Source organism: Penicillium roqueforti, assembly GCF_015533775.1.
Source record: "Penicillium roqueforti strain LCP96 04111 chromosome Unknown scaffold_04, whole genome shotgun sequence".
Taxonomy (NCBI): Eukaryota; Fungi; Ascomycota; class Eurotiomycetes; order Eurotiales; family Aspergillaceae; genus Penicillium; species Penicillium roqueforti.
Genome location: NW_024067568.1, coordinates 298240 through 325953, shown reverse-complemented (window position 1 = coordinate 325953; position 27714 = coordinate 298240). Strand labels below are relative to the sequence as shown.

At 49.4% G+C, this 27714-nt stretch overlaps 11 protein-coding genes across 11 annotated transcripts; 6 read left to right on the top strand and 5 right to left on the bottom strand.

Annotated features, from left to right (window-relative positions):
* Positions 1–748: 748 nt before the first annotated feature.
* On the top strand, positions 749–1432 carry LCP9604111_2960 (uncharacterized protein; the record flags this gene model as incomplete). Its single annotated transcript, XM_039070495.1, has 1 exon — positions 749–1432. The coding sequence occupies one exon, from the start codon at positions 749–751 to the stop codon at positions 1430–1432; it is 684 nt and encodes a 227-aa protein (XP_038930915.1).
* Positions 1433–2301: 869 nt separating this feature from the next.
* Positions 2302–2653, bottom strand: LCP9604111_2959 (uncharacterized protein; the record flags this gene model as incomplete). The annotated part of the gene is made up of 3 exons (XM_039070493.1): positions 2302–2377; positions 2456–2557; positions 2619–2653. 3 exons carry the CDS (start codon positions 2651–2653, stop codon positions 2302–2304), a joined length of 213 nt encoding a protein of 70 aa, XP_038930914.1.
* A 591-nt stretch (positions 2654–3244) lies between these two features.
* LCP9604111_2958 (DnaJ and TPR domain protein) lies at positions 3245–5416 on the top strand (the record flags this gene model as incomplete). Its single annotated transcript, XM_039070492.1, has 3 exons — positions 3245–3923; positions 4013–5174; positions 5227–5416. 3 exons carry the CDS (start codon positions 3245–3247, stop codon positions 5414–5416), a joined length of 2031 nt encoding a protein of 676 aa, XP_038930913.1.
* Positions 5417–6486: 1070 nt separating this feature from the next.
* Positions 6487–8670, bottom strand: LCP9604111_2957 (uncharacterized protein; the record flags this gene model as incomplete). Its single annotated transcript, XM_039070491.1, has 1 exon — positions 6487–8670. The coding sequence occupies one exon, from the start codon at positions 8668–8670 to the stop codon at positions 6487–6489; it is 2184 nt and encodes a 727-aa protein (XP_038930912.1).
* A 2034-nt stretch (positions 8671–10704) lies between these two features.
* LCP9604111_2956 (putative serine/threonine protein kinase) lies at positions 10705–13867 on the top strand (the record flags this gene model as incomplete). The annotated part of the gene is made up of 3 exons (XM_039070490.1): positions 10705–11596; positions 11658–11755; positions 11810–13867. 3 exons carry the CDS (start codon positions 10705–10707, stop codon positions 13865–13867), a joined length of 3048 nt encoding a protein of 1015 aa, XP_038930911.1.
* A 310-nt stretch (positions 13868–14177) lies between these two features.
* nut2 (mediator complex subunit NUT2) lies at positions 14178–17680 on the top strand (the record flags this gene model as incomplete). Its single annotated transcript, XM_039070489.1, has 7 exons — positions 14178–14208; positions 14264–14360; positions 14497–14868; positions 15825–16000; positions 16059–16577; positions 16642–17026; positions 17080–17680. The coding sequence occupies 7 exons, from the start codon at positions 14178–14180 to the stop codon at positions 17678–17680; spliced, it is 2181 nt and encodes a 726-aa protein (XP_038930910.1).
* A 104-nt stretch (positions 17681–17784) lies between these two features.
* Positions 17785–18702, bottom strand: LCP9604111_2954 (HpcH/HpaI aldolase family protein; the record flags this gene model as incomplete). Its single annotated transcript, XM_039070488.1, has 3 exons — positions 17785–18350; positions 18408–18500; positions 18549–18702. 3 exons carry the CDS (start codon positions 18700–18702, stop codon positions 17785–17787), a joined length of 813 nt encoding a protein of 270 aa, XP_038930909.1.
* Positions 18703–19027: 325 nt separating this feature from the next.
* LCP9604111_2953 (IlvD/Edd family dehydratase) lies at positions 19028–21091 on the top strand (the record flags this gene model as incomplete). Its single annotated transcript, XM_039070487.1, has 3 exons — positions 19028–19624; positions 19673–19827; positions 19882–21091. 3 exons carry the CDS (start codon positions 19028–19030, stop codon positions 21089–21091), a joined length of 1962 nt encoding a protein of 653 aa, XP_038930908.1.
* Positions 21092–21481: 390 nt separating this feature from the next.
* On the top strand, positions 21482–21913 carry LCP9604111_2952 (uncharacterized protein; the record flags this gene model as incomplete). Its single annotated transcript, XM_039070486.1, has 1 exon — positions 21482–21913. One exon carries the CDS (start codon positions 21482–21484, stop codon positions 21911–21913), a length of 432 nt encoding a protein of 143 aa, XP_038930907.1.
* A 1535-nt stretch (positions 21914–23448) lies between these two features.
* LCP9604111_2951 (uncharacterized protein) lies at positions 23449–25310 on the bottom strand (the record flags this gene model as incomplete). The annotated part of the gene is made up of 2 exons (XM_039070485.1): positions 23449–25006; positions 25063–25310. 2 exons carry the CDS (start codon positions 25308–25310, stop codon positions 23449–23451), a joined length of 1806 nt encoding a protein of 601 aa, XP_038930906.1.
* Positions 25311–26047: 737 nt separating this feature from the next.
* Positions 26048–27385, bottom strand: LCP9604111_2950 (putative erythromycin esterase; the record flags this gene model as incomplete). The annotated part of the gene is made up of 1 exon (XM_039070484.1): positions 26048–27385. The coding sequence occupies one exon, from the start codon at positions 27383–27385 to the stop codon at positions 26048–26050; it is 1338 nt and encodes a 445-aa protein (XP_038930905.1).
* Positions 27386–27714: the final 329 nt, after the last annotated feature.

Sequence of the window (27714 nt, the reverse complement as noted above, 5' to 3'; positions counted from 1 at the left end):
AATTCCCGTCAAGCAAAGGAACGAAGAAAATGACGAAAGCAGTGTGTGATACGTAATCATTCTCAAGCCTAAATACATATCGTATCTGAGCCCTGAGTCCGGCTCCTTCTCATTGCAATATATCTTACTCCGACAACCCTTGGGCATACCTCGGCACTCCATTCCCGTTACTTTCCACAAGGCGCACTGAAGCCCGAATATATCTGGTGAGTTAACGCCATTGCAGTGAGGATGAGAAAACAATGCACAGCCCCCTGGGTGAATTTGGACCCCAAATTGTAAGGATCATTATCCTGAAAAGGAACGGCACAATTTCGTATTCGGGCAATTGATTTTCGGCTATGACTTTAGGATACGCAATGTACAGAGAAATGAACGATCGTCGGTGTTTCGTTGGCCCTAAGAGCATTCTTGCCACTGCACTGCCTAAGGATCTATCTTCCGTGTATACCCTGCATACTCCGTAGTATGTGTTATATTCCCTTCTCCAGAGAATAGTAAATGCATCAACCCTAAGAAGGAGCCTTTTAGCCCAACTTCCCTTGTATTATCTAGATACGAGCCCTCCGTGATGGTCCACTCTTCAACGCCCCCAAAGCGTACATATATTACTATCTAAAGATAGTAGTATATCAAGCCATATGATATATGATCTACTCATCGCGCCCCCTATTTAATCGCGCTTTTCTGTCTACCTAAGCGACGAGCTTCCGAGCCTCTCAAAGGCTCCGATCTCGACTGTCCTATCATGGATCTCTCATCCCTGGGGGGTGCGGCAATGGTTAATCCAAAATTCATTGTTCAGCCAGATACAACGACCCCTCGTGTTCAAGCAAATTCAAGTGCTTCTATTCAATATTTGTTCTCAAAACCTCTGCCACCGAGACCTTCTTCAACGGGCGCTACCTCGCCAACACAGCATCGTAACACACGACAGAACCGGTCACCGAACCGCTCCCCAATCGATGCGAATCTAAGATGGGCCGAAGCCCGTGGACGTCCAATTGGTCCGCCGGACGAACTGTTCCTCAACCACGAATACGAGGTGCGCCCACGTATACAGCACATTCCACATTCTCCCCCACGATCACGGAGCTGTGTCCCGATCACTTGGCTCGAACATGAGAAGAAATGGATTGTTGGAGAGATATATGTGCATGGTGCATATGATGCTCAGCCTCAAGATGATACAGCGTCTTCGCCAGTCTCACCAATTTCGCCGGTTAGACCATGGCGCGACGTGTTTCAACGTTTTGATGAGCACATCGATTACAATAATCGCCTTCGTCGGGAGGATCTGCTGGTCCAGCCTCCGCCATATGACGAACACGGATTTATTCAAACATACGACGCAGCTCTAGGAGATGATCGGGTTTCCAGCTGGGTTCGAATTGCCCAAAGAATGCATGAGGAGAGGCGGAATTGGGCATGAGCAGCGTGATACCGCTTAGCGTTATAACGTCTTTGATATTGATTCCGGAAGCTCACTCGCTCATCTGTGAACGACGACAATAATGCCAAATAGATAGGTATTGAGCGATACATTTAGACTTCCCTTGAAACAGTTCTCTGTATAAGAACCCGAGTACCGCTAATAGACAAAGGAAAGGGGCGGTAACACCTTTGGTTTCATCTCAGGTCTGACTCTTGGTTGGCTGCTTTCTTTCAGTGGCTCAGTGGTTATGGTGATTTCAAATTATATAGCTGTAGTATTGTTTCCTCTCGCCTGTTCTAAGAGTATAAAAGGCCGCTTGAAAAAAGATTGATCGAGCATTTATTGGGGTTGTCTTTTTGCTCACTGTTATATCCCCGAAGAGGGGTACCCCGTCAGCCCTTAACAAGCTCGCCTGTTATTGGTTCCTCTTAATATTGGCTTTGAGTTCAACGCTGGCTGAAATGCGCTACCGGGAACGGAACAGGGGGTCAATGTGCCATCTCCACTATCAAACTAAGCAATATCAAACTCATTTTGATCTAGGAGAGACTACCCTCAATATTGGTCCGCTCATACGTAACGTAAACGATCTTTTGCAAGGTTTGCCGTATAAAAAACGAAATGATTGATGCGGGAGCCCCGCGAGGAACTGGGTACATAAGAACAACAGCGTGGTAGCTAGATACCTCGGTGAAATAGCCCTAAAGTCAGCAAAGGAACTTGTCATTCTGCTGCTATACTCCCTGCTATACTCTCTCTTATATTTCTCTCTGTACATATTCCCTTGACGCTATTTACAGCTATTCTAAATCCATTGAGCAGACTAGCATTATAATACTCACTCTTCAACTTGCTTCGCTTTGCTCCTATTTTTTTGGCTTCTTTTTGTAAATCAGACTTATTATGACGCTGTAAGACCGGTGTTTCACCTTGGTTTCGCCCCTAAGAGACATTAGTACCATGTATATCATATGTATATCATATGTATATCAGATGAGTCCTAATGGAGCCAAGACTTACACTCGATACGTTAAGTGTATCCCGGCATGGAGAGCCGGTTCCGACAAGATTATTAGTGCGAATAATCTCGCAGCAAAGAGCCCGACACAGGGGTCCCACTCTCTGAAACGCCAGTAACGGTACTGCTGTATACCTGTCACCCGTCAGCGTAGAAACTAGCAACCTGCACATTGGATCCACCGCTCCACCGCGAGTCATTGACAGCCTCGCCAACCACCCCTGCAGGTTCCGTTGAGGGGGTGATAGACTTAAGACGATAATAAGAAGACGGAAGATTCTCGAATCTCTTCGAGCTGTTTTTTTCCCTTCCCCCTCGCGGCTGGGCATCAATCCCGGCCAGAAATGAGTGACTCCATTGCTCCAGTTCTTTTGCGCGCTAACACAGACCAGGAGCTCTCCAGCCTCTGGATTATTTGCCAGCCAGTAGCAAAGATGGAACATATGATAGAATAAGAAAAAAAAAATATATATATTATAAGAGGACAGGCCCAACTGATTTCTCGGTCTGGTTTTCACCCCGGCATCAAGCATCCAGGTTACCAAACCCAGTCCAACCACCAACCTTCTTATTATTTTCTGAGATTAACATGACAGGAATCAGAGAGTGAGAGACAAGGCATGGCTCAGACTTGAATCAAAAGATTCCCGAGTGCAAATTGAAGTTGCAAAGTTGCAAAAAAGTCCCAAGTTGATATTCCTCTTCCCCCCATCCGTGGTTCACACCGTGGGAATCTCCCCGATTCTACCGCCTTCGATAGAAAAAAAAAAAAAACTCCCTCCCCACCCCCAATGGTCCAACTCGCCCACATCTTCAAAAAGGACAAGGATAAGGATAAGACCGAGAAGAACAAACCTGATCTACGTCCGTCTCGATCTTCCTTCTCCGCTTCGCGCACATCTCCATCTCCGAAGTCGCCCTCCAAATCCCCAACCAAGCCACCTACCAAATCTCCCTCCAAATCATCGTCCCCCACCAAATCTCCCAAACCTGCCAAACAATCATACTTTTCTCTCAGTCGGTCATCCTCCAATTCCGGACCGACCGCCAATTTCAAGTTTGCCCGGTCTTCGCGTGACCAGGACATACATCCACTCAATCTCCCACCTGACGAGCTACGTCGTCGATTGTCCGCCATGGCAGCATCCAACGAAGAGCAGCAGAACTTCATGGATATTGATCCCAAGGAACCCCAGATTGATGCTGTGAAGGATGATGTCAAGAATGATGCCCTGAAGACTGATGCTGCGAAGATTGATGCGGTGAAGACTGATGCGGTGAAGACTGAGACGGCGAAGACCGATGCTGTGAAGAAAGATGCCGTGAAGGAAACTGAGGAGCGGAGTCCGACTCCGCCACCGCACCAGTCGAATATATCTTCTGCCGACGAGGCCGACTCCTTCAAGTTGGCCGGAAACAAGTTCTTCAAGGATGGCAATTATCGACGAGCTATCGATGAATACAACAAGGGTATGCATTTTCTCTATCCCACAGGGACACCGTGTCTCATGACTTAGCCTTGAATGAGCGGGGTCGCTGATGATTTTCGTGTACTGTAGCCATCGAGATCAATCCCAACTCACCAGTCTATCTCTCTAACCGAGCGGCGGCTTACATGTCCGCCAAACAATTCCCGAATGCGTTGCAGGATGTTCAACGTGCCAGCGAGCTCGATCATGGCAACCCGAAGATCATGCACCGATGGGCTAAGATTCTGACGAATTTGGGTCGTCCTGCAGAGGCCCTAGAGGTGCTGTCACGTATCCAGCCACCAGCCACTGCCACCGACCGGGCAGCCGCAGAGAAGATGCTACGCTTCGTCACGCAAGCCGAGCGGACAATAGCGGAAGACCGCGGTGTGTCGATGGTGATCTACTGTCTAGACCAGGCACGCCAAGGGCTCGGACAAGGTGTCCGGGAGCCCCGCAAGTGGACGCTTATGGCCGCCGAGGCTCATCTGAGGCTGAACAACATCAACTCGCTAGGCAGAGCACAGGACATTGCAATCAACTTGCTGCGCGAGAACAGCCAGGACCCGGATGCGATGATGATCCGTGCCCGCGCCTTCTATGCCCTCGGTGAAACCGAGCAGGCACAGAAGGTTCTGAAGATGTGCCTCGGGCTGGACCCGGACATGAAGCAGGCCATCAAGCTACTGCGCATTGTGCAGAAGTTGTCTCGCACAAAAGAGGAAGGAAACACCGCTTACAAGGCCAGGGACTATCGCCGTGCTATCGATCTTTGGGCACAGGCTCTCGAGGTTGACCCCTCCAACAAGGATATGAATGCCAAGATTCTGGGTAACCGTGCCCAGGCTTATATCAACTTGAAGGAGTATGATTCTGCCATTCAGGACTGTACCGAAGCGCTCCGTCTCGACCCCGGGTATACGAAGGCTATGAAGTACCGTGCCAAGGCCCAGGGCAAGGCCGGTAACTGGGAGGAGGCTATTCGTGACTATAAGAGCGTTGCTGAGAACAACCCCGGCGAGAGCGGCATTGCGGAGGAGATCCGCGAAGCTGAATTCGAGCTGAAGAAGTCTCAACGCAAAGACTACTATAAGATTTTGGGAGTCGAGAGTGATGCCAGCGAACAGGAAATCAAGAAGGCCTACCGCAAGTTGGCTATTCTATATCACCCAGATAAGAACCGTGACGGTGCAGCCGGCGATGAGAAGTTCAAGGAAATTGGTGAAGCCTATGAGAATTTGATTGATCCTCAGTAAGTCCGCCACAACTTTCAACCCCATTCGACACAATGCTAACCTCATTAGGAAACGTGCTGCTTTCGATAACGGAGACGATCTGAGGGACCCAGCTGACATGTATGGCGGCGGTGGTTTCCCCGGTGGTGGAGGTTTCGGCGGCTTCGGTGGCGGCGTTCACCACATCGATCCCGATGTTCTTCGAAACATGATGAACGGCGGCGGCTCCTTTGGTGGCCACGGCGGCTTTTCATTCTAGATGATGCCATCGAACTCATCCTATTCACCCGATACCACGACCGATTCTTTCATCTTTTGTCTCAAGATGACCAAACTCAAAACAGGAATTGCATGTCTTCGACCGGAGTTGGAGTTGCACCTCGATATCTCACACATTGCTCTGTTGGATACTGGGGTTTCACTTTTTTGCCCACTGCCCGCCATATCACGATTTTTTTGTTTCCGCGGAGACGCCATATGATTCCCGATCTGATAGATTTGATATTGTTTTTTTTTTTTCCCTTCGGTCTAATGTTTTCTTTCCCCATTGTGGCCCCCTTCGGATAATTTGTATATGAGTGCTGCAATCTGGAATGGATCTACGAGAGCAGTACATCTATGGACGTGAAATCAATGTGTACGGAATATCTACAAGCTCTACATCCGATCAACCATTTTCGGCGTTCGTCTATTTTTTTTATTGCTCTGGGGTTTACTCCAATGTGGACTTTGACATAAAGATTTGCTTCGCATCTTTCGGCTCTCGATACACTTGGTGAGGTTGTCACTCTTTACATAGTCAAGTAGAAGAATATGCGGCGTATATACCTGCATGACACTCATAAAACAAAGATTTCTCAGATATGATTCATTCTCTTCTACTTTCTAGTTACATGCAGCCCTCTAGGGCTCGTGAGGTTCTCTTTACCTATTATGACAATGCTACATTGATCACCATACATGGTCGATGACATCAAGTTTGAGGAACCATCATACAGAATAAGGGTTGGGCATGCCATGTAACTATGCATAATAAACAATATATGTAAGCTGTCGTAACGTTTGTGATATATACTTTCCCTCATGTTGAAAAACCGTAATAATAAACATAAAACAGATAAACCAGGGGAATCTCAAAAGATAATGGGTTGAAGAAGACAAGAGTAACGAATGGATATACTGGACAGAAGAGCATCAAGCAAACTCCGCCGCTAATGAGTGATGACGTTCAAGTCGAATCGAACACAAGAAGGGCATATAGAGATAAATGGTGGGATATAAATAAAATGCAAGAAAGGTAACAAGAACGCTGGCATAACAAGGTTTCAATCAAACATAACCGAGAGCACCGAGCATAGTTTTGCAATCAGGGACCGGCAGAGAGCACACACCCAGCGAGCGGACCAGAGCTCCAGCCCGGAGCCGCTGGAGACCGATAGCGACCTTCCAGGCCTCAGTATCCTGCAGCACAAAGACATACTTCTTGCCTTCTTGGTCACGAACACTGGCGCGGAGAATGTGCAGACAACGAGACCCCTGGGGCGGGTGGACAGGGCCACCATCATGGCTGGCAGTAGCACTGCGCGAAGCTAGGCGGCAAGTATTTTTGCATACTTTAAGCAAGTGGCCGAGGAAGGCCTCTGATTCTTCGCTGGTGGGAACGTTGTTCCCACGACGGAAAGAGAAAGGGTTGCCGGACGCGTTTTTGGCGGATGGAGCAGAGTTTAACTGTGGACACCACACCTCCGCCAGCTTGATGGTCCATGCTTTGACGTCCCACTCACGCTGGCCGATGCCGCGTAGGTCATCGTCGATGAAGAGACCTTCGGTTGTGATGCGCAGCACCAGCCCATCGGTGATCATACCTTGGCCTGAGACAAGTTGCGCCACTGGGGTCTTCATAAAGGCATTATTGAAGGCGTATACACCTTGGATCACAATCTTGTCTGGATCCTTGGTGGAATATGTACTGCGATGTGAGGGGGGAGGTGTTGTGCGCGCAGTCGAGTGAGAAGGTGTATAAGAAGACTCGGAGTATACTGAGCCAGCCGCATATGGCCGCCGTGGTCGGTCGTAGGGACGAAAGGAGTACGCATCGTCATCGTTGGCAGGTTTGGTGGTTGGGTGGGGTGCTGGTTTCTTGGGAGAAGGTGTGCGAGGCACATTGCTAGTACTAGCTGACTTGAGTTTGGCAGCGGCCTCTTTCTTTGCGTCTTGCGCCTTCTTCTCAGCGTATTTCTTGCTTGCTGCTTCCTTGAGCGCCGCAAATTTGGCTATAGCTTCTTTCTGAGCGGCGGCCTTTGCGGCAGCCTTTTGCTCAGCAGCTTCTTTAGCGGCCGCCTCTTTAGCTTCTGCTTCCAACTTTTCGAGTTGAGCCTTCGCCTCAGCTTCGGCCTTTGCCTGTCTCTCGCGGGACTCTGCGGCTTCCTTCTCCAGTTGCTCGCGTGCCTCCTTCTCTACAGCGGCCCTAGCAGCAGCCATCTCCTTTTCGAGCTGCTCGCGCCGTTCCTGTAATTCTTTCTCCATTGCTTCGCGCTCGCGCTTTTTCTCTTTTTCTTTGGCATCTGCCTCACGCTTGCGCTTGAAATCCTCCATCTTTCGGCGTAGCTCCTCTTTGCGTCTCGTTTCTTCTTTTGCTCGCTCCCGTTCGGCTTCTTCTTTGGCTCGTTCCCTAGCCCGTTCCTCTCTAGCACGCTCTTCCTTGACGCGTTCTTCTTTAGCACGCTCCTCCTTAGCACGTTCCGCTTTGGCTCGCTCTTGCTTAGCTCGTTCTTCTCTAACGCGCTCTGCTCTAGCATGTTCTTCCCGAGCACGCTCCTCTCTGGCTCGCTCTTGTTTAGCTCGCTCCTCCTTAGCACGTTCCTCATTAGCGCGCTTTTCAGCCTCCTCCTTTTCACGTTTGTTATTATCAGACTTTGGAGGAGAACCAGAGCCATATTGATTACCGGAATATTGGTTGCCGTGGGTTTGTCCTCCACCAAAGTTTCCTCCCTGTTGTCTTTGCTGACCCGCCCCGTTGCCGCCGTAATTGGCACCCGACGACTGTTGGTTGGTGTTTGGACCGGCGTTCCTAGAGCCACCCGAGCCCCCAGAACCACGACCAAAGCCACCAAATCCGAACCGCCCACCACGTGCGCCGCCATTGCCTTTATCTCCCGAGCTACTGGACTGAGTGGAGCCAAAAAGCCATCCAGCGACACCCACCCCGATCCCAAGTACCGCCATACCCGTACCATTGCCGTTAGTGACCGTGGCTAGATACCAAGCCTTCACAATCGGGGAGAGGTACGACCATACAAAACATGCGAGGAGGGTGCTTGCGACGCCAGCTAGGAAACTGTTTCGGTTGCACTGCAGGGAAGGAAGGTAGAGGAAGCCCGAGCCAGCGGAGTGAGGTGGGATGATAAAAATGTCGTAGTTGCCATCTGGCAGGTCTGAGGATTTGCGATATTCTCCTTCAGTCGTATGGGGATTTTCTCCATGAGGCGGCGGCGGCGGTGGTGGACCGTCCATGTTGGATCAGCCTGGAGCGACGACAGTGTATATATATATATATATATGTGCCGCAGTGCAGCGAAGTGCAACGTCGATCGAACGACTAGCTATAACCTGGGTTGATCCACCGGATCAATCCTAGATGGACAAGTGCTCGCGGTCGAGAGTCAACTGCCAGGTCATATTAGTCTGACAAGTGTTGCACTGAGGCCCCAGGCGCTCAGTGCTGTGGAGGGTACTCAGATGCCAAATCCAAGAAAAAGCACACAACTAAGCTCAAAAATCCAAACAAAATCCAAATCTCAAAGCAAAAACCTGGAAGCGCGGGAGTACCTAAGTCTGACACGGGGGGGTTTTTGTTTGGAAGACAAGTGTGGGAGCTAAGGATCGGCGCCAACGCTTCCAGATCACTCGACGTGGCCATCACATCAAAAACAAATTTGACAATACAAATGAGCAAACGCACTAGAAAAAGACCTCAATTCTTATCTGCTCCCATCTATTACCCGAATTATGTAGAATTCCCCGGAGGCCACGCGATTCTACGTGGCTATACCGAGCTAAGGGATGGAATTACAGGAACAATTACAGTGAGCTTTTTGACTAGTTATAGCAATGAAATTGTTCAAAGCTATGACTACATAGTGCTTGTTCTCAATTAAGGGGCTTTTGAAAAAGCCTTTCGACCTGCACAGGCATCAATGCTCAGAGTCCTGTCAACATCGCAAAAGTACGACTGTTTTGTTTTTATCTTACTATTTTGGGAAATTTACCGCTCGGAATATCGTTCCTCCATGATTCCGACCGCCTTGCTCTCCGCTTTCTTGCACTGTTGAGATATGGAGGAAGGGTTATTATTAGGTGGGGAATAGAAGCAAAAAAAACCAGTTAGAGGCTTATAACCCAGGTCCAAAGATGTATAGTATCTCGCATGCTGCTATATCATACATCCTACGTCAATTTCGCAGTTAGCGCCCTTCTCTGTGATCAAGAGGTATTCGTATTGGCCGCTTGAGCCTCTTCCCGGCACGTTATTAGAAGCCCGGGGTGCTCCGGATGTTGACATTGTTTGTTAAAAGTCCAAGCATGCGAGCGTCATGTAGGTTGTTTTCACGAGCGGTTGCAGTTAATGCCTGTGTACCTCGAGCCGCGGACCAGCGCGAAGAATATTCGGTCCAAGTATGTATTTCAAGTGTCTTCGCCGAGCATATAGCGCTTGGGGCGGAGCGCTGAAAACACTTGTTAATCTTGCGGTCAAGCGGTTGGGGGAGATAATTTGAGCGTAGTGGGTCCAAGGTATTCGACTTGGAGGATGTAGCCACCGAGGCTTGTTCACTGGATTAGAGCTGATAGTAGGGTGGAGAGTGCGGTAAAATGTGACTCCCATGTTGGGGCTCCTGCTTCATAAAAAAAAAAAAGAAAAAAAAGGAGGAAAGCAGCTATGTCGTGGATCTCACGGTCACCATACACGGTTGCGAGAGCGCCGTATCAATATACGGAGTAGACGTCCCATGACCGGGACATGAGGTGTAGGACCATGACCAGGGAGAAGAGGACATAGGGTCCTATGAGAGGCAATTAAGATTCATCCTGGCCCACTTCGGTCATGCTAAACACTGGATAACTATTAGTCTGCCAGTGGGAAGACACATTGAAAGTCATCATTTAGGAGAAGTGAAGGTGGAAAACAACCCCGATGGTGAGGGACAAGACTCGGCATAACGTGATCCGCAGCCGGTGATTGGGTGGCCTTCCACTTGAGATTCCAATACCTCCTCTCTCTCCATCTGAGTGTTGATCGTTTTCTTTTTATCCCATCTCAGCTTCAAATATTCTTGTCATCCCCCTGTAATAGTCTGGTAGTCAGGTACTACCCCGTGTCTGCGCCTCTCCGCCTCTCCGCCTCTTCGCCAACCTGTCCTTTTAGTCCTCTCGCAGGCACCTATCTCCGCCAACCTCGAATCCCCCTCAATCTCCGTCTCACTCTCTATGCCGCGTCGCTAGCCACCGAGAACCGCTTTACGACCTGCCCTTGAAGGGCACCCCGGCACCATGTCCTCACAACCTACCCACGGTCATCCCGCGACGTCACGTCAATTCCCCGTCTACAATCCCGTCGCCGTAGCGGCAGCACCTGCGGGGACCTTGCTTCCGGGCACTAAGATTCAAGTTGGCAACCATCGCGTGGTAGTGGAGAAGTATCTCTCTGAGGGTGGTTTTGCTCATGTCTACGTGGTGCGATTGCCTCAGCCAGTCAATGGGTCCGAAACCGCAGTGCTGAAGCGAGTGGCCGTGCCTGACAAGGCGGCCCTTGCCAACATGCGCACTGAAGTGGAAACCATGAAGAAGCTCAAGGGCCACCGGCACATTGTGAAGTATATTGATTCGCATGCCTCGCAGCTGCGCGGAGGTGGATATGAGGTGTTTCTGATCATGGAGTACTGCGCGGGCGGTGGTCTTATCGACTTCATGAACACCCGGCTCCAACACCGGTTGACAGAGCCGGAGATCGTGAAGATATTCTCCGATGTTGCTGAAGGTGTTGCGTGCATGCATTATCTCAAACCGCCCCTCCTCCATCGTGATCTGAAAGTTGAGAACGTTCTGATCTCGGGCAAGGGGAGTTCCCCAACTTACAAACTGTGTGATTTTGGATCATCAGCACCCCCTCGTCCTGCTGCTACTTCCGCCGCTGAGGGTCGCTTGATCGAAGATGATGTGCAGCGGCATACAACCCTGCAGTACCGAAGCCCAGAAATGATTGACGTCTACCGAAAGCAACCGATTGACGAGAAGAGTGATATATGGGCACTTGGTGTGTTTTTGTACAAATTATGCTACTACACAACCCCCTTCGAAGAGGTCGGTCAGATGGCTATTCTCAACGCGACCTTCAAATACCCTTCCTATCCTCCCTTTTCGAGTCGGCTAAAGCTGTTCATTGGTAAGTTTAAGACTTTGATTTAATTTATAATCGATCATCAATGGCTGACAGCTGCGCACAGGCTCGATGTTGAAGGAAGATCCTCGCAATCGTCCCAACATATACGAGGTCGTGCGCGAGGTGTGCAAAATGCAAGGGAAGGAAGTTCCTATCAAAGACGTATGTCGGCCCATGTCTTTTTTTAGTGAAAACTTGATACTGACTGTCACGAAGATCTATTCCAAGCGCTCTGTTTCGGAGGCACGCAAATATCAAGAGCTACCGCCCACGCCCACGGAAACACCCGCGGTCGGCGCAGTATTTTCGCCTCCGATGCAGGAGACCGAGATAATCCCAGAAATTGCACCTATGCGGCGTGGCCGACCTGGCAAATCCCCGTCGTCTCAACTCGGCTCCGAGAGACCGAGTCCTGCGCCCTATCTAGCCGCTGCTGAAGGTTCATCAAATGATCCATTTGCAGCCCTGGATGGGAGCGCATCCCGAAAGAAGACGGCAGAGGAAATGTCTAAACGATTCCCCTCCTTGGACCAGTTTGACCTTTTGCATGAAAAAGGGGACAAGTTTGAATTCGAGCCAACAGTAGAATCCAAACCCGAGGACGAGGATCTATCTCGAAGACTTACCAACGCCCTAGCCGATGATGCTTTTGCCCGACGTGTCTCGCCCGAACGTGCTCCGAAGCCGGTCAGTAAGCGACTATCCCAGACATCTCCTGTCAGAGCACCGGATTTGCGTGAAATGCCTGCGCCGCAGGCTATTCCCTTGTACCAGCCAACCCCTCAGCGGCCCATGATGGTGTCGACAGGTACCATGACCTCACCCATCCAAACACCTCGTTTGCCGGAGCCAAATCCGCTGAGTCGCCCAATTTATCGATTCCCTTCGTCTGATAATGAACCCCGATCTTCCAGCGAGCCATTTACAACCGAGCAGGAACAAAGAGTGACACGCCCGCACAAAGCACCGTCCCCCCCGATGCCGAGTTTGAATGTGGAAGGAAGCTCGCGGCTGCCATCTGACCGCATACCCAGCCAGTCTAACTCCGCCCGCCCCTCGATGGAAACCTTGAGACGGCCTTCAGCATTAGAGGTAAATGATCCTGTGGGACGTTCTAAATCGGCTATCGGAAAGGCTCGGCCAATGTCCGTCCAGCCGGGAGCCAGGTATGACCAGCCGCGTGACTCTGATAGCCCGCGGGCTTCGCTGGATATGTCCCGCCTACAATACGATGGTGGCGCGCCACTGCGGTCAGTGCGTACGGATGTGGATCGTGAGTCTGATCGGATTATTTCCTCTGACATCGATTACCTACGCGCGATGGAAGAAGAAGAGAGCAATCGGAAGCGTGAGAAACGCTCTAGTAATAGCCACAAACACAACAAACGCGCTAGTCTGTCTACGTTGTCGCTTTCTGGAGGGAAAAACCTATTTGCCGGTCGATTCGGCGACGCATTCCGCCGATTCGAAGCGGGCAACCAAGACAAATCCGCATCATCATCGCCAGAGGATGCGCCTCGGCAGGGTCTGATTGGGACTTGGGATTCAGCCGACGATGGTCTTTCGCCGAATGACGAGTTTGCCTTGGAAGACGCGGACAGGGACGACATATCACCAGAGATGCGCCGGGAGCTGGAACGCCGCCGACTCTCTCAAGAGGAGAAACGCGTTGCCAATGCCGCAGCTGAGTACCGGCGTCGGGTTGCCGAAACGGGTGACGGGGGTGGCAGAGTGATAGGCGATGGTGCACGCTCCCGCGCAATTCAGAGCAAGGTACAGTCGTTGCTCGGAGAGTCTGAAAAACCGACCATTCCAAAGACTGCTACTGGATATGGACGGTTCACGGAGACTTCCTCTTCTTTGCCGGCAAAGCAGAGTGAGGCCAGATCCGTCACCTCTAGCCAGCTGCTCGCTTCTCACACATCAAGTTCGACCTACACTCCTCGTGAGAGTTCGACGGCCCTCCCAGATCGCCGAGATGGACCTAATATCTCCGCAAGTCTCCCGCAATCTGTCACCCCTACCAGTCACCCATCCGCGCAACGTCCCGCAAATCGACCAGCTGCACCACCTAAACCCAAGAATTTGCGCGCTGGCGCAGCCACCTCGCGACCGGGTACTGGCCATAGTTCCTCCCAAGAGACTCCGGCAAGCCCTACAGGAGAGGACTGGGAGGCCAAATTCAGCCAACGGTTCCCAAGCTTGTCCGGGCTTGAAATGGAGACAGAGATCAAAATTCCGAATCTTTCTAGCTTGAGGACACGGGAAGTGTAGAGCATAGGTTACAATTCTTGTTTGTTTCACTTGATGCGGTTTCAGCGTGTGTTCGCCGTGCGGACGCAACTCGGGGAATGAGATCGGTTCCCACGAGCTATGCATATATAGATAGTGACATATTGGAAACTACATAAGTTCTTTTTAAAAATTTGTCTCCGAAAACACTAGTTAGTTAGTAGTTTCCTTTGTTTTCTGTAATCGTAGATGGGATCAAGTATCCCCCACACCGCCTTTGTTTCTCCCCGCAATAGCAAGAGAAACCTCATCTTGAGTTTGTGAACCGAGACCTCTTTCAATCTATTATATTATGGCGCCAGTGACTTTGAAAACGGTCGATGGTGAGTTACGAGCACTAGGTAGCTCTGAGAGTGCACATGCTAACTCCTCACACAGACGACCTCAAAGATGTGATCCAGCACTTATTCGAGATACAATCCGCCGTCCACGGCTATCTGGGCCCAGAGACACAGCAAGAGCTTGTGCGAAAGATGTACGTCAGCTGCAATAGCATCCTATGCACTCTCCATTCATTGTGCCTATAAATGTGCCCCGTCAGAACGAAACACTTCCCGACAAGCAACATCACTAAACCCCAACCCTAACCAACCAAAACTAATACACTCCAGCAAAAATCTAACACTCGCCCTTTCGACCCTGTCAACACACACACAACTTTCGCCAACACAAGAAACCCAACCAGACACCAACACCGATCCTTCTAACCCCTCCCTCGCCAGCATCCAGCTCCCACCAGAGATAATCGACTACGTCGACTCGGCGCGCAATCCGGATATCTACACGCGAGAGTTCGTCGAGCTTGTGCAACGTGGTAATCAGGACCTGCGCGGGAAGCGCGAGGCCTTTGCGAGCTTCCGTGACGTGCTGGCCCGCGAGATGCGCAGCGCTATGCCCGAATGCCGCAGCGAGGTTGATCGCGTGGTCGCTGCGACGGGTGGGACGGTTGATGGATCCGGAGGTGTCGCTGAAGATGCGGCTATGTCTGGTAGTGGAAATTGAAGGCTCTTGTGGTGAGGCTATTAGATGCAAGTCTGATATTCCTGGTTGGTAGAGTTCCCTTTTGTTGGCAGGGGGTCGACGCTGTTGCCTGAGGTCTACTCCGGTCTTGATATTCGGTCCTTGCCTTCAGCTGTTTGTTTGAAGTTCATGGAGCTGGTGCATTCATTGGAGTTTTTTATGGTTTGCATTGAGCGCGGCGCTTGCAAAGCTTTTTTATTCCGGTTAGCGCGTGTAGCCTTTATAGCGGCTTTTTGATCCTTAATAATTTAAGCATTAAGCTTGAAAACGTTACTCACCTGTATTATTTACTCTATAGCTAATACCGCCCGCCAAGAAGAACGCAGAGATATGCTTTATGGTGCCTGATAAACAAGGCTACTATTTATGTAAGTAATGCTACGGCTGACGTCATCCAATGGAATGCCCAGGTGAAGCAAATCTCGGATAGTTTTCCGACCTCATGAAGCACAATGCAAATTCGAAAGAGAGTAGCCGTAGCGTGTGTGCGTTGTCGCCATAAAAAGGTGCGTATTCTTGGCCTCTACATGGGATTCGAACTTATTATTGGATCAAACAAGTAGTTGAAGTGTGATGGCCAGCGGCCCCAGTGTGGGAACTGTCTAGCCAAGAGCCTCGATTGTCGGCTATGCGTGGCCCAGAATAACCCGAGGTACAAATGAGACTCCTACGACCAAATTTCAAGTTGCTGATACTTCGCTTTTGGGCCGACCATCCATCGCATTGTGGAATTAGAGGAGGAGAATGAAATCCTTCGACAGAAATGTGCCCAATTCCAAACTAGCACTTCTGCCGAAAGGGTTCTATCGGACCCGGAGCATTCTGTTACATCGGAAAGCACTCCACATACCCCATTGCCATTCTCGAGAGTAACAGGTATTGGTCTCTCGCGGAATGACTCTCCCTCCGTTCCAACTAGAGATGCATCACACCCAGAAATACCGGAGAACGACCGCAGAAACACATCATTGTATCATGGGCCAACAAGTACGGTGTATGATGATACCAGTCCGAACTATAATGAGCAGAATAGACTAGGTCCATCCAACGAAGAGGGAACAAGGCATTTTCTCTTTTCCCAGACAGCGAGGCAGAGCAAGTCGCACCTTCTGCAATACCAGATATGGTTATGATACTAATTTGGAAAGAACAGGACAGCTTGAGCCACTCAATCTTGCTGCCGGAAGACTCGATTTTGATGGTATCGATCCTGATATTGGCATGCATCTACTCTCCATATATTGGAGTCGTCAGCTTTACACAGCACAGATAATTTACCGGCCGGCTTTCATGCGAGATATGGCCTGCGAGGGGCCGTACTTCTCTAAATTGCTGTTGAATGCGATATTTTTTGTAGTGTCGAAGCACTGCGACCGACCAGAGCTTCGTTCCGATCCAAATGACATTACGACTGCAGGATGGAAGTTCCGGCAACGCTTCACGCAGCTTTTGCGAGATTGCTTTGATAAAAGCGAAATCACTACCCTTCAGGCATTATTGATTATGTCTAATGCGCTTTTTTCCAGATGTGATGAAAGGAGTCTGTCATGGCTCTACGCTGGAAATGCCTTCAATATGTTCATTGATCTTGGTCTGCATGTGCTTCCTGCTGTGGATAGTATCCCTGCCGAAGAACTTGAAATTCGAAAGCGAGTTCTCTGGGGAGCATACTGTGAGCTATCACTTTTCTGCACTGGGTATTGTCTTACGAGTCGTCTCTAACTTCTGATAACTAGTTATTGATAAGATCCAGTGTCTTTTCCAAGGGAGACCTCCCCTTCTCAACCGTGTCAATGTGAGCGCGTCACTGGACTTTCTGGATGACTTTGACGAGCTTGAACCCTTTCAGGGTATCACATACATGACCACAAAGCCTCGAGTAGTGGTTCCATCGCTTAATGTTTCTTTACTCACTAATTTATGCGAGTTGACAACGATTGTGGAACGTATTCTCCGAGAGATTTATTCAGAATCTCGAGAGTCAAATCTGGTTCACCGAGCAAATATCTCAAGGGAAATCAAGTCACAGCTGAGAAACTGGCGCGAAAATTTGCCTCGTCGGCTTGACTATCTGTCATTCCCAGACCAGGCGGTTCTCCTTCCTCAGTCTGCCTGTCTTTTGTATGTTCTTTTCACCAACCAGGACAAATTGATAGCTACTAATTTTTGCCAAGAGCTCTATTCAATGTGCTTATTATTTTGCTCCATCGTCCTTTAATAACCGGCCACGACGGGGTCATCAATTCAACAACTGCCCACGAGTCGGTGAATGCATGTACCGCAGCTGCGAACCAAATTGTTCAGATTCTCCATGACTACTCGCAGCATTTCTCTTTGAGCAGTGCACCATACATGCTCTCATATGCTACGTATATCAGTGCAACGATCCACGCACGAATTGTGGCCCAGAAAGGGAGTAACTCAACCATGTTCCAATCACTGGTTTTTTGCCGAAATATTCTTATTGAACACACACGCCTCTATTCTGCAGCAGAAAAGGCCAGGGAGAATTTGGATAAGTTGATTTCTCACTTAGGAATCAATGTTGCAGACGACAATCAACGCGCTGGAAGCGCAGGGAACAACTTTCCCAGCGAGCACATGGTCATGCCCGAGTCTATTAATGTTGCCAGAGAATCCGGCGTCGCAGATCGTCCACTTGAATTTGGATCTTTTCAGATGAGTTTGGAATTATCGGATCTGGACCTTGAGGCAATTGCCCAAGGCTTTCAGGTTGATGTAGAGTCGAATTCGTTCTGGAATGCTCTGGTATGAATGACTGTATTCTCGCGACGGTGCATCTATGGATGTCCCTCATGACTTACGCGATCAAGAAGAGCGAGACCAACAAAATTCGTTTCAATAGTATATAGGATGCACTAGCTACCGTAAGGCCCAGAGGCAGTCCTGCCTGCTTTTTGAGTGACAATCTCCATCTCACTTGCGAGCGAGCTAGTCAGAGCACCAACGTCAGTTACAACATTGACAAAGTCATACCCCAAGTCGGCATATTTCTTTGCCTGCTTTCCATTTCCACAGTAGATTCCAGCCTTCTTGCCTGCCTTGTGCGCCGAAGACAGAACCTTCTCAATGGCTTGTTCCAACTCAGGCGCAAATGTACTACCTAGTACGGGGTGGCCGATACCATTTGCCAGGTCAAAAGGTCCGACAAACAATAGATCAAGCCCTTCAACGGCGGCGATGGAATCGACATTGTCAAAAGCCTCTCTCGTCTCAATCTGGACTGAGAGCAGAAGATTGGCATTGGCCTCAGTCAGGTACTGGGTGGCTGATACATTCCTACCAAACCTGTCCATCGGGAAAGGCGACCCGAAGCCTCGTTTCCCCTGTGGTGGGAATCGGCAGGCCTCGACGAAGGCCTTTGTGTCTTCCACTGTTCGTACAAGAGGAGCGAGGACTCCGTGTGCGCCTGCATCCAAAGCCCCTATACAAAGGATAAGAGATTGTCAAGTGGGCTAGCGATATACTCTGTTTAACATACGTTTAATCATCCAAGATTGGAAATCCGGAACGCGAACAATCGGGCTCACTCCATATGATACTATGGCGGGGACAGCTTCGTGCATTGCGGCGTCTGTGGGAATGTTAGCATGAGCTTTCGAATAATGACAAAAACACTAGCCATCGATATTTCCATGTTCACAGTCCACCAAAACCCAATCGTATCCAGCTCGTGCTAGAGTGCGCGACATGTTGCTGCCGGGCAATAGCTGCCACACTCCCAGAGCGAGGCCGCCATTGTCGAGCACTGTCTTTACATGGTTTAGACCTTGCATTGTCGATAAATTGATGCAGAGAGTTATTGGAAATTACATCAATGGAAAATTAACATCATATATCTAAGAGACCAATATCCGGGTAGTCACATCCCGAGAGGCAAAATCTCGGCTCATCTCCGTGATCACGCGGGGCATTTCAACAAATTGTCCCGAGTACGATTCCAATGATTCGACGTCAAATGTCTCGGAAAGTGTCTCCCGACTGTACTCCGCATTTTTCAAGGAAGCACAAATGGGAAGCCTGCCATATATAATCCATTGTCTCCCCTCACATCGAAATGTTTTATAACATTACCTCAATCGATAGTGCATCTATAACATCATGGCGTGTTCTGACAAGAAGTCCTGTGAAGGCTGTTCATGTAGCAATGACGCTCAACCTCAAGCAATCAACATCGAGGACTGTCTGAGTGAGTTGCAGGCCCTGCGACGACGCAACCAGGAACTAGAAATGCGCATGGGAGTCAAAAGCCAGGCAGACAATGCTCAAGTCCCCGTCAAACAACCTGGACGAACACTTCGTTCGTCCGCATGGTTCGACTGCCGCACCAACCCCGGCATGACAGCTGTCTACATGGAGCGGTACTTCAACTACGGTATCACCAAAGAAGAACTCATGTCTGGTAAGCCGATGATTGGAATTGCTCAGACGGGCTCGGATATTGCACCTTGCAATCGCCATCATATTGAGCTATCCAAGCGTGTTCGTGAAGGTATTCGGACTGCTGGAGGTATTCCATTTGAGTTTCCCACACATCCTATCCAGGAGACCTCGAGACGGCCCACTGCTACCCTTGATCGTAACCTGGCGTATCTTGGCTTGGTGGAGATCTTGACGGGGTATTTCCTTGATGGTGTTGTGTTGCTTACTGGTTGTGACAAGACAACCCCGGCTTGTTTGATGGCTGCGGCTACAATGGTGGGTATCAGACTCGAGGGATTCCTAGATCTATGCTGATGTTTCTAGAATATCCCTGCTATCTGCATGAACGTGGGACCTATGCTCAATGGTTACTCCAAGGAGGCTTTGACCGGAGCAGGCACTGTATTGTGGCATGGGCGAGAGCTTTACGCGACGGGTGACATTGACGAAAATGAGTTTATGGATTACATTGCCCGAGGGTATGCCATCTCCAAAACCCCGATTGATGACACCGGAATCTAACTCAAACTCAGAACTCCCTCAGTTGGCCACTGCAACACAATGGGAACTGCCTCGACGATGAATGCCCTCGCAGAGTCCTTGGGAATGGCCCTCCCCGGGTCAGCCGCCATCCCCGCTGCCTACCGTCACAGAGCTCAGTGTGCCTACGAAACTGGCAAACGGATCGTGGAAATGGTAGAGGCAGACCGGAAGCCTTGTGATATCATGACACGCGAAGCCTTCGAGAATGCCATTGTAGCAAACGCCGCAATCGGCGGCAGCACGAATGCTCCTATTCACATCAACGCCATCGCGCAGCACACAGGCGTAGAGGTGTCTATGGATGATTGGGATACCATCGGATCTACCATCCCGCTGTTGTTGAATATGCAGCCTTCGGGTGAATATCTCGGTGAAGAATATTACCGCGCTGGAGGCCTGCCGGCTATCATGGCTGAGCTATTAGACCAGGGAAAGCTGAACGGCGATGTGCTCACTTGCAATGGCAAAACCATTGCCGAGAATGTCCGTGGGAAGCATACATGGGATCGGCGTGTCATTAAACCATATGACGATCCATTGATGAAAGATGCCGGATTCGCTCACTTGAAGGGTAACCTCTTCGACTCTGCAATCATGAAGACATGTGTCATTTCACCCGCATTCCGGAAGCGATACCTCTCCAACCCCGATGACCCGGAGGCATTTGAAGGGTCTGTTGTGGTGTTTGATGGACCCGAAGATTACGAACATCGCCTGGAGAATACGCCATACATCGACGAGAAGACCATCCTCGTTATGCGCGGTGTTGGCCCAATCGGATATCCTGGAGCAGCGGAGGTCGTCAATATGCATCCGCCAGCCCGACTCTTGAAAGAGGGTATCGATGGACTTTTCTGCATCGGGGATGGTAGACAATCGGGAACATCTGGGTCACCTTCTATTTTGAATGCTAGTCCCGAGGCCGCAGCTGGAGGCAATCTTGCTATTTTGAAAGATGGGGATAGGCTTCGAATTGACTTGCGCAAACGGCGGGTTGATATGCTCATTACCGATGATGAGATTGAACAACGAAGGAAAGCATTGGGTACCAAGGGATACCCCATTGTCCCTAGTGGTACTCCGTGGCAGGAGATCTTCCGCCAGGAAACTGATCAACTGAGCCATGGTATGGTTCTGCGAAAGGCAGTCAAATATCAGCGACTAGCTCAAGAAGGCCAGCCACTGCGCCATAATCATTGATACGCAGTCGCCTTGGTTAGGTTTTTACCTAGAAAATTATTACATCTATAGTTCTATCAGAGATTTGTCTATCGTAATACTCCAAATATCGCATGTTATATATTGAATAACACCTTTTGTGGGAACTATGGTTTATGACCATCGAATACATAGTCCTACAACAACAAGGTAACATTGAGGATGACACGGTGAATGGGATGCCAGAAACGGCCACTTTTGACGCTGTTTTAAGCCGCTCGCTCATCGTGGTCGGTCTTGGCGTCACGTGCAACAAAGCCTACGCACGACCCGTTTACTGCCACCTGTGACTCGGGTTGTGCCTGGTTGGTGCCTGGGCCCATTGATCGACCGACATCGTAGTGAATCTGCTTTCCTTCAACTGACGCCCACATGTTCCGAATTCTGTGCTTTCCCGAGGCCTTGATTCGACGCAATGTCGCTACACGGGCAAAAATGCCGTCCCTGCAGAATCTTCCCGATGAATTGCTGCTCAATGTGATCAACAAACTTTTGGTATACAACGTCATGGCCTTGCCACAACAAAGCCGTGGAATACATGCTCTATGTGATCTGAAAAATCGCGAGAAATATCATCGATTGAAGTTCGGCCGAGAGAAGTACCCGCAGACCCATGAAGCTGTACTCCAAGCTGGACCAGACACATTACTTGCCATCTTACGAACTGCCCTCCTTGGAGATTATCTTCGGCGTGTGGACCTGTACGGAACTGGAATGATTGATTTGATCCTGAATCCAAGAATTCCATTCGAGATTCTATACTTTCCCCTAAGGACATCGACAGGCTCAAGCAAGCAATCCTAGGCGCCGGCTTCCAAGATGCACAGGAGCGCGAGTCAATTTTATCTATGCTTTCACGAAACCTTGCTGAATTCCAGTAGCTTTTATCTCTATCTAAGAATATCTCAGGGAGTGCTACGCTTGTTGCTTACTAGTAATATAGATCTGATTCAAGCACGGAAGAACTTCAGTTTAAAGATGCCCTGATTACGCTCTTAGTTGCAGCTGCCCCGAATCTTGAATTCATTTCAATGTATCCATTACTGGAATACATTTGATTTTAATCTGCTAGGAATCATGAAAGGGTGAGTCTTCTCCAAACATTACTATATCGGGCCTCTACGTCTACAGAATCGGTATCTTACTGCCAAAATCTACGAAATATTAACTTCCACCCAGACGATAAGCTTAATGAATTCAATGAGTACGTTGAAGACCCATATTATCATCGGCTTGATATGGTCCGTAAACTACCGGCTATTGAATCGGTCGCTTTTAAGCTGGTAACGTGGAGCAATGAAGCCGGAATACCACCTCCCCGTTCCGCCAACTATAGCAAGATCAGCTTTACACATTCTATAATGGAAATCTGGGATCTTTGCCGTATCATCGAATCCGCCAAGACCTTGAAAAGTTTTACTTCCACTATCGGTGATCGTTTATACCCTGAGGGTGGCAACCCCTCGTTATACGTGACTCCGATATTCAAGTCCCTTTGGACAAACCGCCAGACTTTAGACGAATTGAATTTGGAAATATAGAGCGAGACATCTCGGCAAGAATTATATGATGAGGAATATCAATCCTGTCAAGAAGATAGGATGACCGAAGACGACCGAAAAGGTTATATGAGGAGCAATGGGCAGACGAGCTGCAGGAGCTAGTCGCCCTAGAAATCGCACCCGTACGTGTCTCCCTGAAAGACTTTTCGCAGCTCAAGCATCTCAGTATTGAAGCCCATACGCTATGCTATCTAGCTCGAGGTGCAGGAGATGGCAAGAAGCAGCTTGACTCAAAGTCTCCCAATCTGATCTAGATGTCAATGCCCAAATTGAGCAGCTGGCACGTGAGAAAGATGCTAAATTACCAGGACTAAAGATTTTTCAAGGCGTTGATCCTCGTATTCCAAATGGCAGGATTGTGAATGAAGAGGCGGATGAAAATGATCTAGAACTTTTCTGGAAAGATCCAGATGACAACAGGTTTGACCACAATGTCAATAGCATCAATGCTGTCACCAGTGTAAATTAGCCCTACAAATTTAAGGCCTTGGCAGAAAAAGAGTTACAGTGTGCGTCAAGCCAATTTCGAGAACCACTATAGAACACATAAATGTTTGCATCTCCTGACTCTATTCGCAACAATTGAGCCTTATAAATAAATCTTTGCCAGGTCACTAGTACCGAGGAAAATACAAGATTCTTGATATTATATCTCTAATGAAGTATACGAAGAGAGGAGAGTCAACGACATAAATATGCTTAGCCAATGAATTCCTGTTGTCCAATGTGCTGCTATACCGCGCCGTAGTTACCCGGCTAACATGGCGCACACACCATTCACAGGTGAACACCATGCACCTGCTGTTTCATCTTCTTGACATTGAGATCCTTCCAGAAGAAGCATGAAGTCCACGTTATAATATAAAGACAAGTAGCGGTAATGAGCATGAGTCGCTGGGTCTCACCATACGCATGGTCAATAGCATCGCGAGTAGCTGTGCCTTTGGCGTAGGACTGCTGGACAACCAAGGAGCCGTAAATGGTAGTCAAGTTCGCCTGTGCAGAAGCCGGGAGGAGCTCCTTTAACTTGACAGGGAAAATACCAGTCCACATAGCGACAGCGACAGTACCTCCGAGGGCGCTACCGATACTAGCAACGACACCCTCGATAGCCAAAATAGCCGGAATGTTTCTCTGGGAAGAAACAGCCATGACAGTCATCTGCTCGCAGATGACGAGGGTGCCACCACCGAATGCAACGAAGATCTGGCACATCACGATGTATCCAATGTTCGAATCGGGTTGGCGGAATTTGATCATGAGGCCAACCCCAAGGATGGTAAGAGGAACACCGAAGCAGATGGCCCACCACTTCAGGCGGCCCTGGTAGCGAAGGATGGCTCCGAAGACAAGGCACCAGAAGCACGAGCCCATGGTGTAAATGTTGGAGATATAGGTTGCTTGCGTGACGGTTTGGTTGAACATCACCTGCAAGAGGGAATAGAAGTAGCTATCCCAGATGTACCAAGCCAAATACAGAGATACCACCATGGAGAAGGTGAAGAAGACAGTCCGGTTTTGGATTAGCTCCCAGGGCATGAACTTCACTGGCGCAAAGTATCTCTCCCAGAACGTGAACGCGATAATCAAACAAAAGCCAATAACCACGAAACAGATGATCATCGGGGAATGCCATTCCCCACGTTGATAGGAGTATAGGTTGAATGACAACAGGAAGAGAGAAAAGCCTGTGGCGATGATAAGCAGACCAATAACATCAAACTCAATGCAGTAGTAGACGATGGACTGCCAGAGAGTTCGTCCACTGTTCTTCTTCTCCGTCAAGTTCATCTTTTCGGCCTTCTTCTGGGTATAATACCACAGACCCCAGAGCGGAGCACTGATAACGGGCATGACGATGGCAAAGATACCAAAGCCCCATCGATACCCGATGCCGTCCGGGGCAACGATCTGGTTCGCAGCGTAACCGTAGACCCAAGGCGTGATGAGATATGGAGAAGCGGCATAAGCAATCCAGAAAGCCCGGTTCTTCAAAGCCGTAGTATCGGCAATGAAGATGGTCATAGAGAAATCGATCATGCTGAACCCAGTCTGGTAGAACACCTGAGCAGCACAATATGTTTGTACATTCTTGCAGGCTGCCATCATGACTAGTCCGAGAGTCAGAGATCCAACACCGACTGCAAAGGCCTGAGGTCGACCCCAAACATCCATAAGTTTCGCGTAGGGGAACTTGACCAGAGCGGAGATCAACGAAGCGATGACAGAAGTGAGACCCGTTAAGGAGTGTAGCTCGAAACCGCTATAGATATATGGGGATAAGGAACTGAGCAGTCCAGAACTGAAGTATTCTAAAAAGTTGACGACCCAGACGCTTTAATTTGTTAGCTAAAGAAGTTCCTTGGGGGGTCGGCACCAGATGGAACTTACAGAACATAGGCTGCAATCAAGGTGTTCTTTGTCCAGGCTTGGGTGCTTGCCTGGGCTTTCTGAGTACCAGCCTGCGCTTTTTGATCAACAACTTCGACGTCCGACGAGGCCCGATCGGTCTGATCCAAGTTTTCCAAGGCAAATTTGGAGTCGGCGTGAGCCTTTAGGTCAGGGGCATCAGTCGTTTGTACCTCCTCAGAGGACGCCGTGCGTGCAAATGGGTTGACGAAGCGCTTTCTCACACCCATGGTTTTGACAGTCAGACCTAAAATCTCGGTTCAAACTTGAAATCCTCCGTTGAAATTTGAAAAATGGGATCCTGAGTCATGGGAAGAGCCTGAACTTATGACAGCAAAGTCTGAAAACTAAAGAAAACGTACGGCTTCGGGGGCTAGTTTCCTCGACACCGGTTTTATACTGCAGCACAGTAGGTGTAAACGAAAATTTCACCATACCGGGAAAATACCTAGAGCACGGAGTAGATTGGCTAGGGAGACGAGCTAAACACAAGCTAGTCAGAAAATGTACTGGCCACCGATGATCGAAATTTCGTTTCTTGTATGAAGCATGTATTCCCGAGGTCGGTAGGTCAGGCGATCCTTGAGGCCAATGAGAGAGCCAGTCAGGGATTTTTTAAAGGGACCAAGCACAAGATTTACATCCACCGACCCACTCGTTATGGTTGATCCGCCTTATCTGATTGATCTGATTGATTTGATCCGGCCCGGTTGTCCGTTTTCGGCTATACAAAGTTTGTATGTACGTACTTCCAAGGTTTGCAGTTCTCATCCTTTTCGGGAAATCTCCGAACCTGGTCTTTGCAATGTGCTAAGCGATGTGATTCATGCACTTGTGCTGCATATGCAGGAAACGGCACCGGAAGTGCGAAACTTATATGCAGGAAGAACTTAATACGCCTACAATGAGAGAAAAATGAGAGATACTGATAATAACTCGTTGCTTTTGAGGTAGAAATATACTAGTACTAGAGTCCAAATGGATAGGTTTCGCTCTTTCCAAGCGGCGTCTGGGGCTGCATTACTTCCAAGGGTTGAACAGCCTTGGTTCTATCAAACCAGATATAAGCATCAAACTGCTTGTGGAGGAAGGTTTGCGAGTAGTGGGAGGCACGCTCGGTATCAGGGCGGTAGATGACACCAATGAAGCGCTGCAGGCGTTGCTCAGCAGCGATAGCTGAGCGCAGAGAGGGGTCTATGCGATCCTGACGCAGGTCGAGCACGAATCGTGGCACACCAGTATCATGGGCCACAATCTCCCAACTATCCTCTCGGGAGGGACGGACGGACATGACCTCCATATCATCGTCCCACTCATGGGCCGCGGCAACTGTGCCAGTGTGGGTTCCGCATCCAAGAATGGTCACATTCTCGCGTCCTAGTCGCTCACGGCATAGTTGCCCGATATTGAGCTCCTTGCGGCGAAATCCCATGCTTGTATAGCGCGCATCTCCGACATGCGAATTATGGGCCCACACAATAGCTTTCTCTCCCTCGTTGTACTTTAACAGGCGGACTAAGGTTTCGAACATGTGCATGTCGCGCAGGTTCCATGAGCTTGCTGAGCTGTAGTACATCGCCCTGTAATACTGTTCCGCATCACGAACTAGGTGAGCATTCTGTTCGGCGCTGTGGTTTTCATCGCCATCCCACAAGCCGATGTACTCAAGCCTTCGGGCCAAAAGGTCTGTGAGTATTTTCATCACTGGACCTTCGCAGTCTTCCAATCCCTGAAGGGATGCCAGACCATATGAAGTGGGATCATCCACCCAAGGCTCCAAGCACCCATACCGCTGGCGTGCTAGCTTGCTTGCCTGTGGGTCCACCTGGTCTAAATAGTTGATCACAGCGGCGATCGAGGCACCCATGCTGTACAGGTCCAACCCGTAGAACCCGGCTCTTTGTTCTGGTGGGAGATCCTTGTTTCGATTACGCATCCATTCAACTAGCCCTTGCATCTCATAATTCTTCCACATCCAGGTAGGAAAGCGAGTGAATGCTTCGTATCCTTTCGCGCTCCCTCCAATTTGCGCTTTGGGGCCTGGACGTAAGCGCACATATCGGTCGATGGCCTCTGCATCTGGCCAGTCTGCTTCGACCGCGACCATGGTGTAGCCATGTCGTTCAATGAGTCGCTTTGTGATCTCTGCACGTGCAGAATAGAACTCAGATGTTCCATGGCTGCCATCGCCTAGCAGAATCACTTGGCTACCCGCAAAGGTATCGAAGTGTGATGCAAAACTCTTATCCTCGATTGCAGGCAGGGGCTGCACTGCTGAATTGAAAAGCTCTTGTAATTGAGGCATCCTTTTCGTAGTTCGGAGTATAGATGCCAAGCGCATGAACGGTTAGGCTGTGGTTGGGGATATCTTTACGCGGAATAAATGAATATGTCGAGTACTGAAATGCCGGACATAACCCACCGCATGTCGATTCTTCTTTCATCAATATAACATATGCCCTTTGTTTTGCGGGATTTTTCCCAGCGAATTATTCACATCCCGGCTGTTAAACAATCATCATGACTTCATGACTTCATCGTCGATGGCGAACCAAAATGCTCTAATTCCGGCGATAGTGGAACAAATGACATCTGAGAATGAGAATCGATAACAAATGCAGTGGTTCAAGTTGC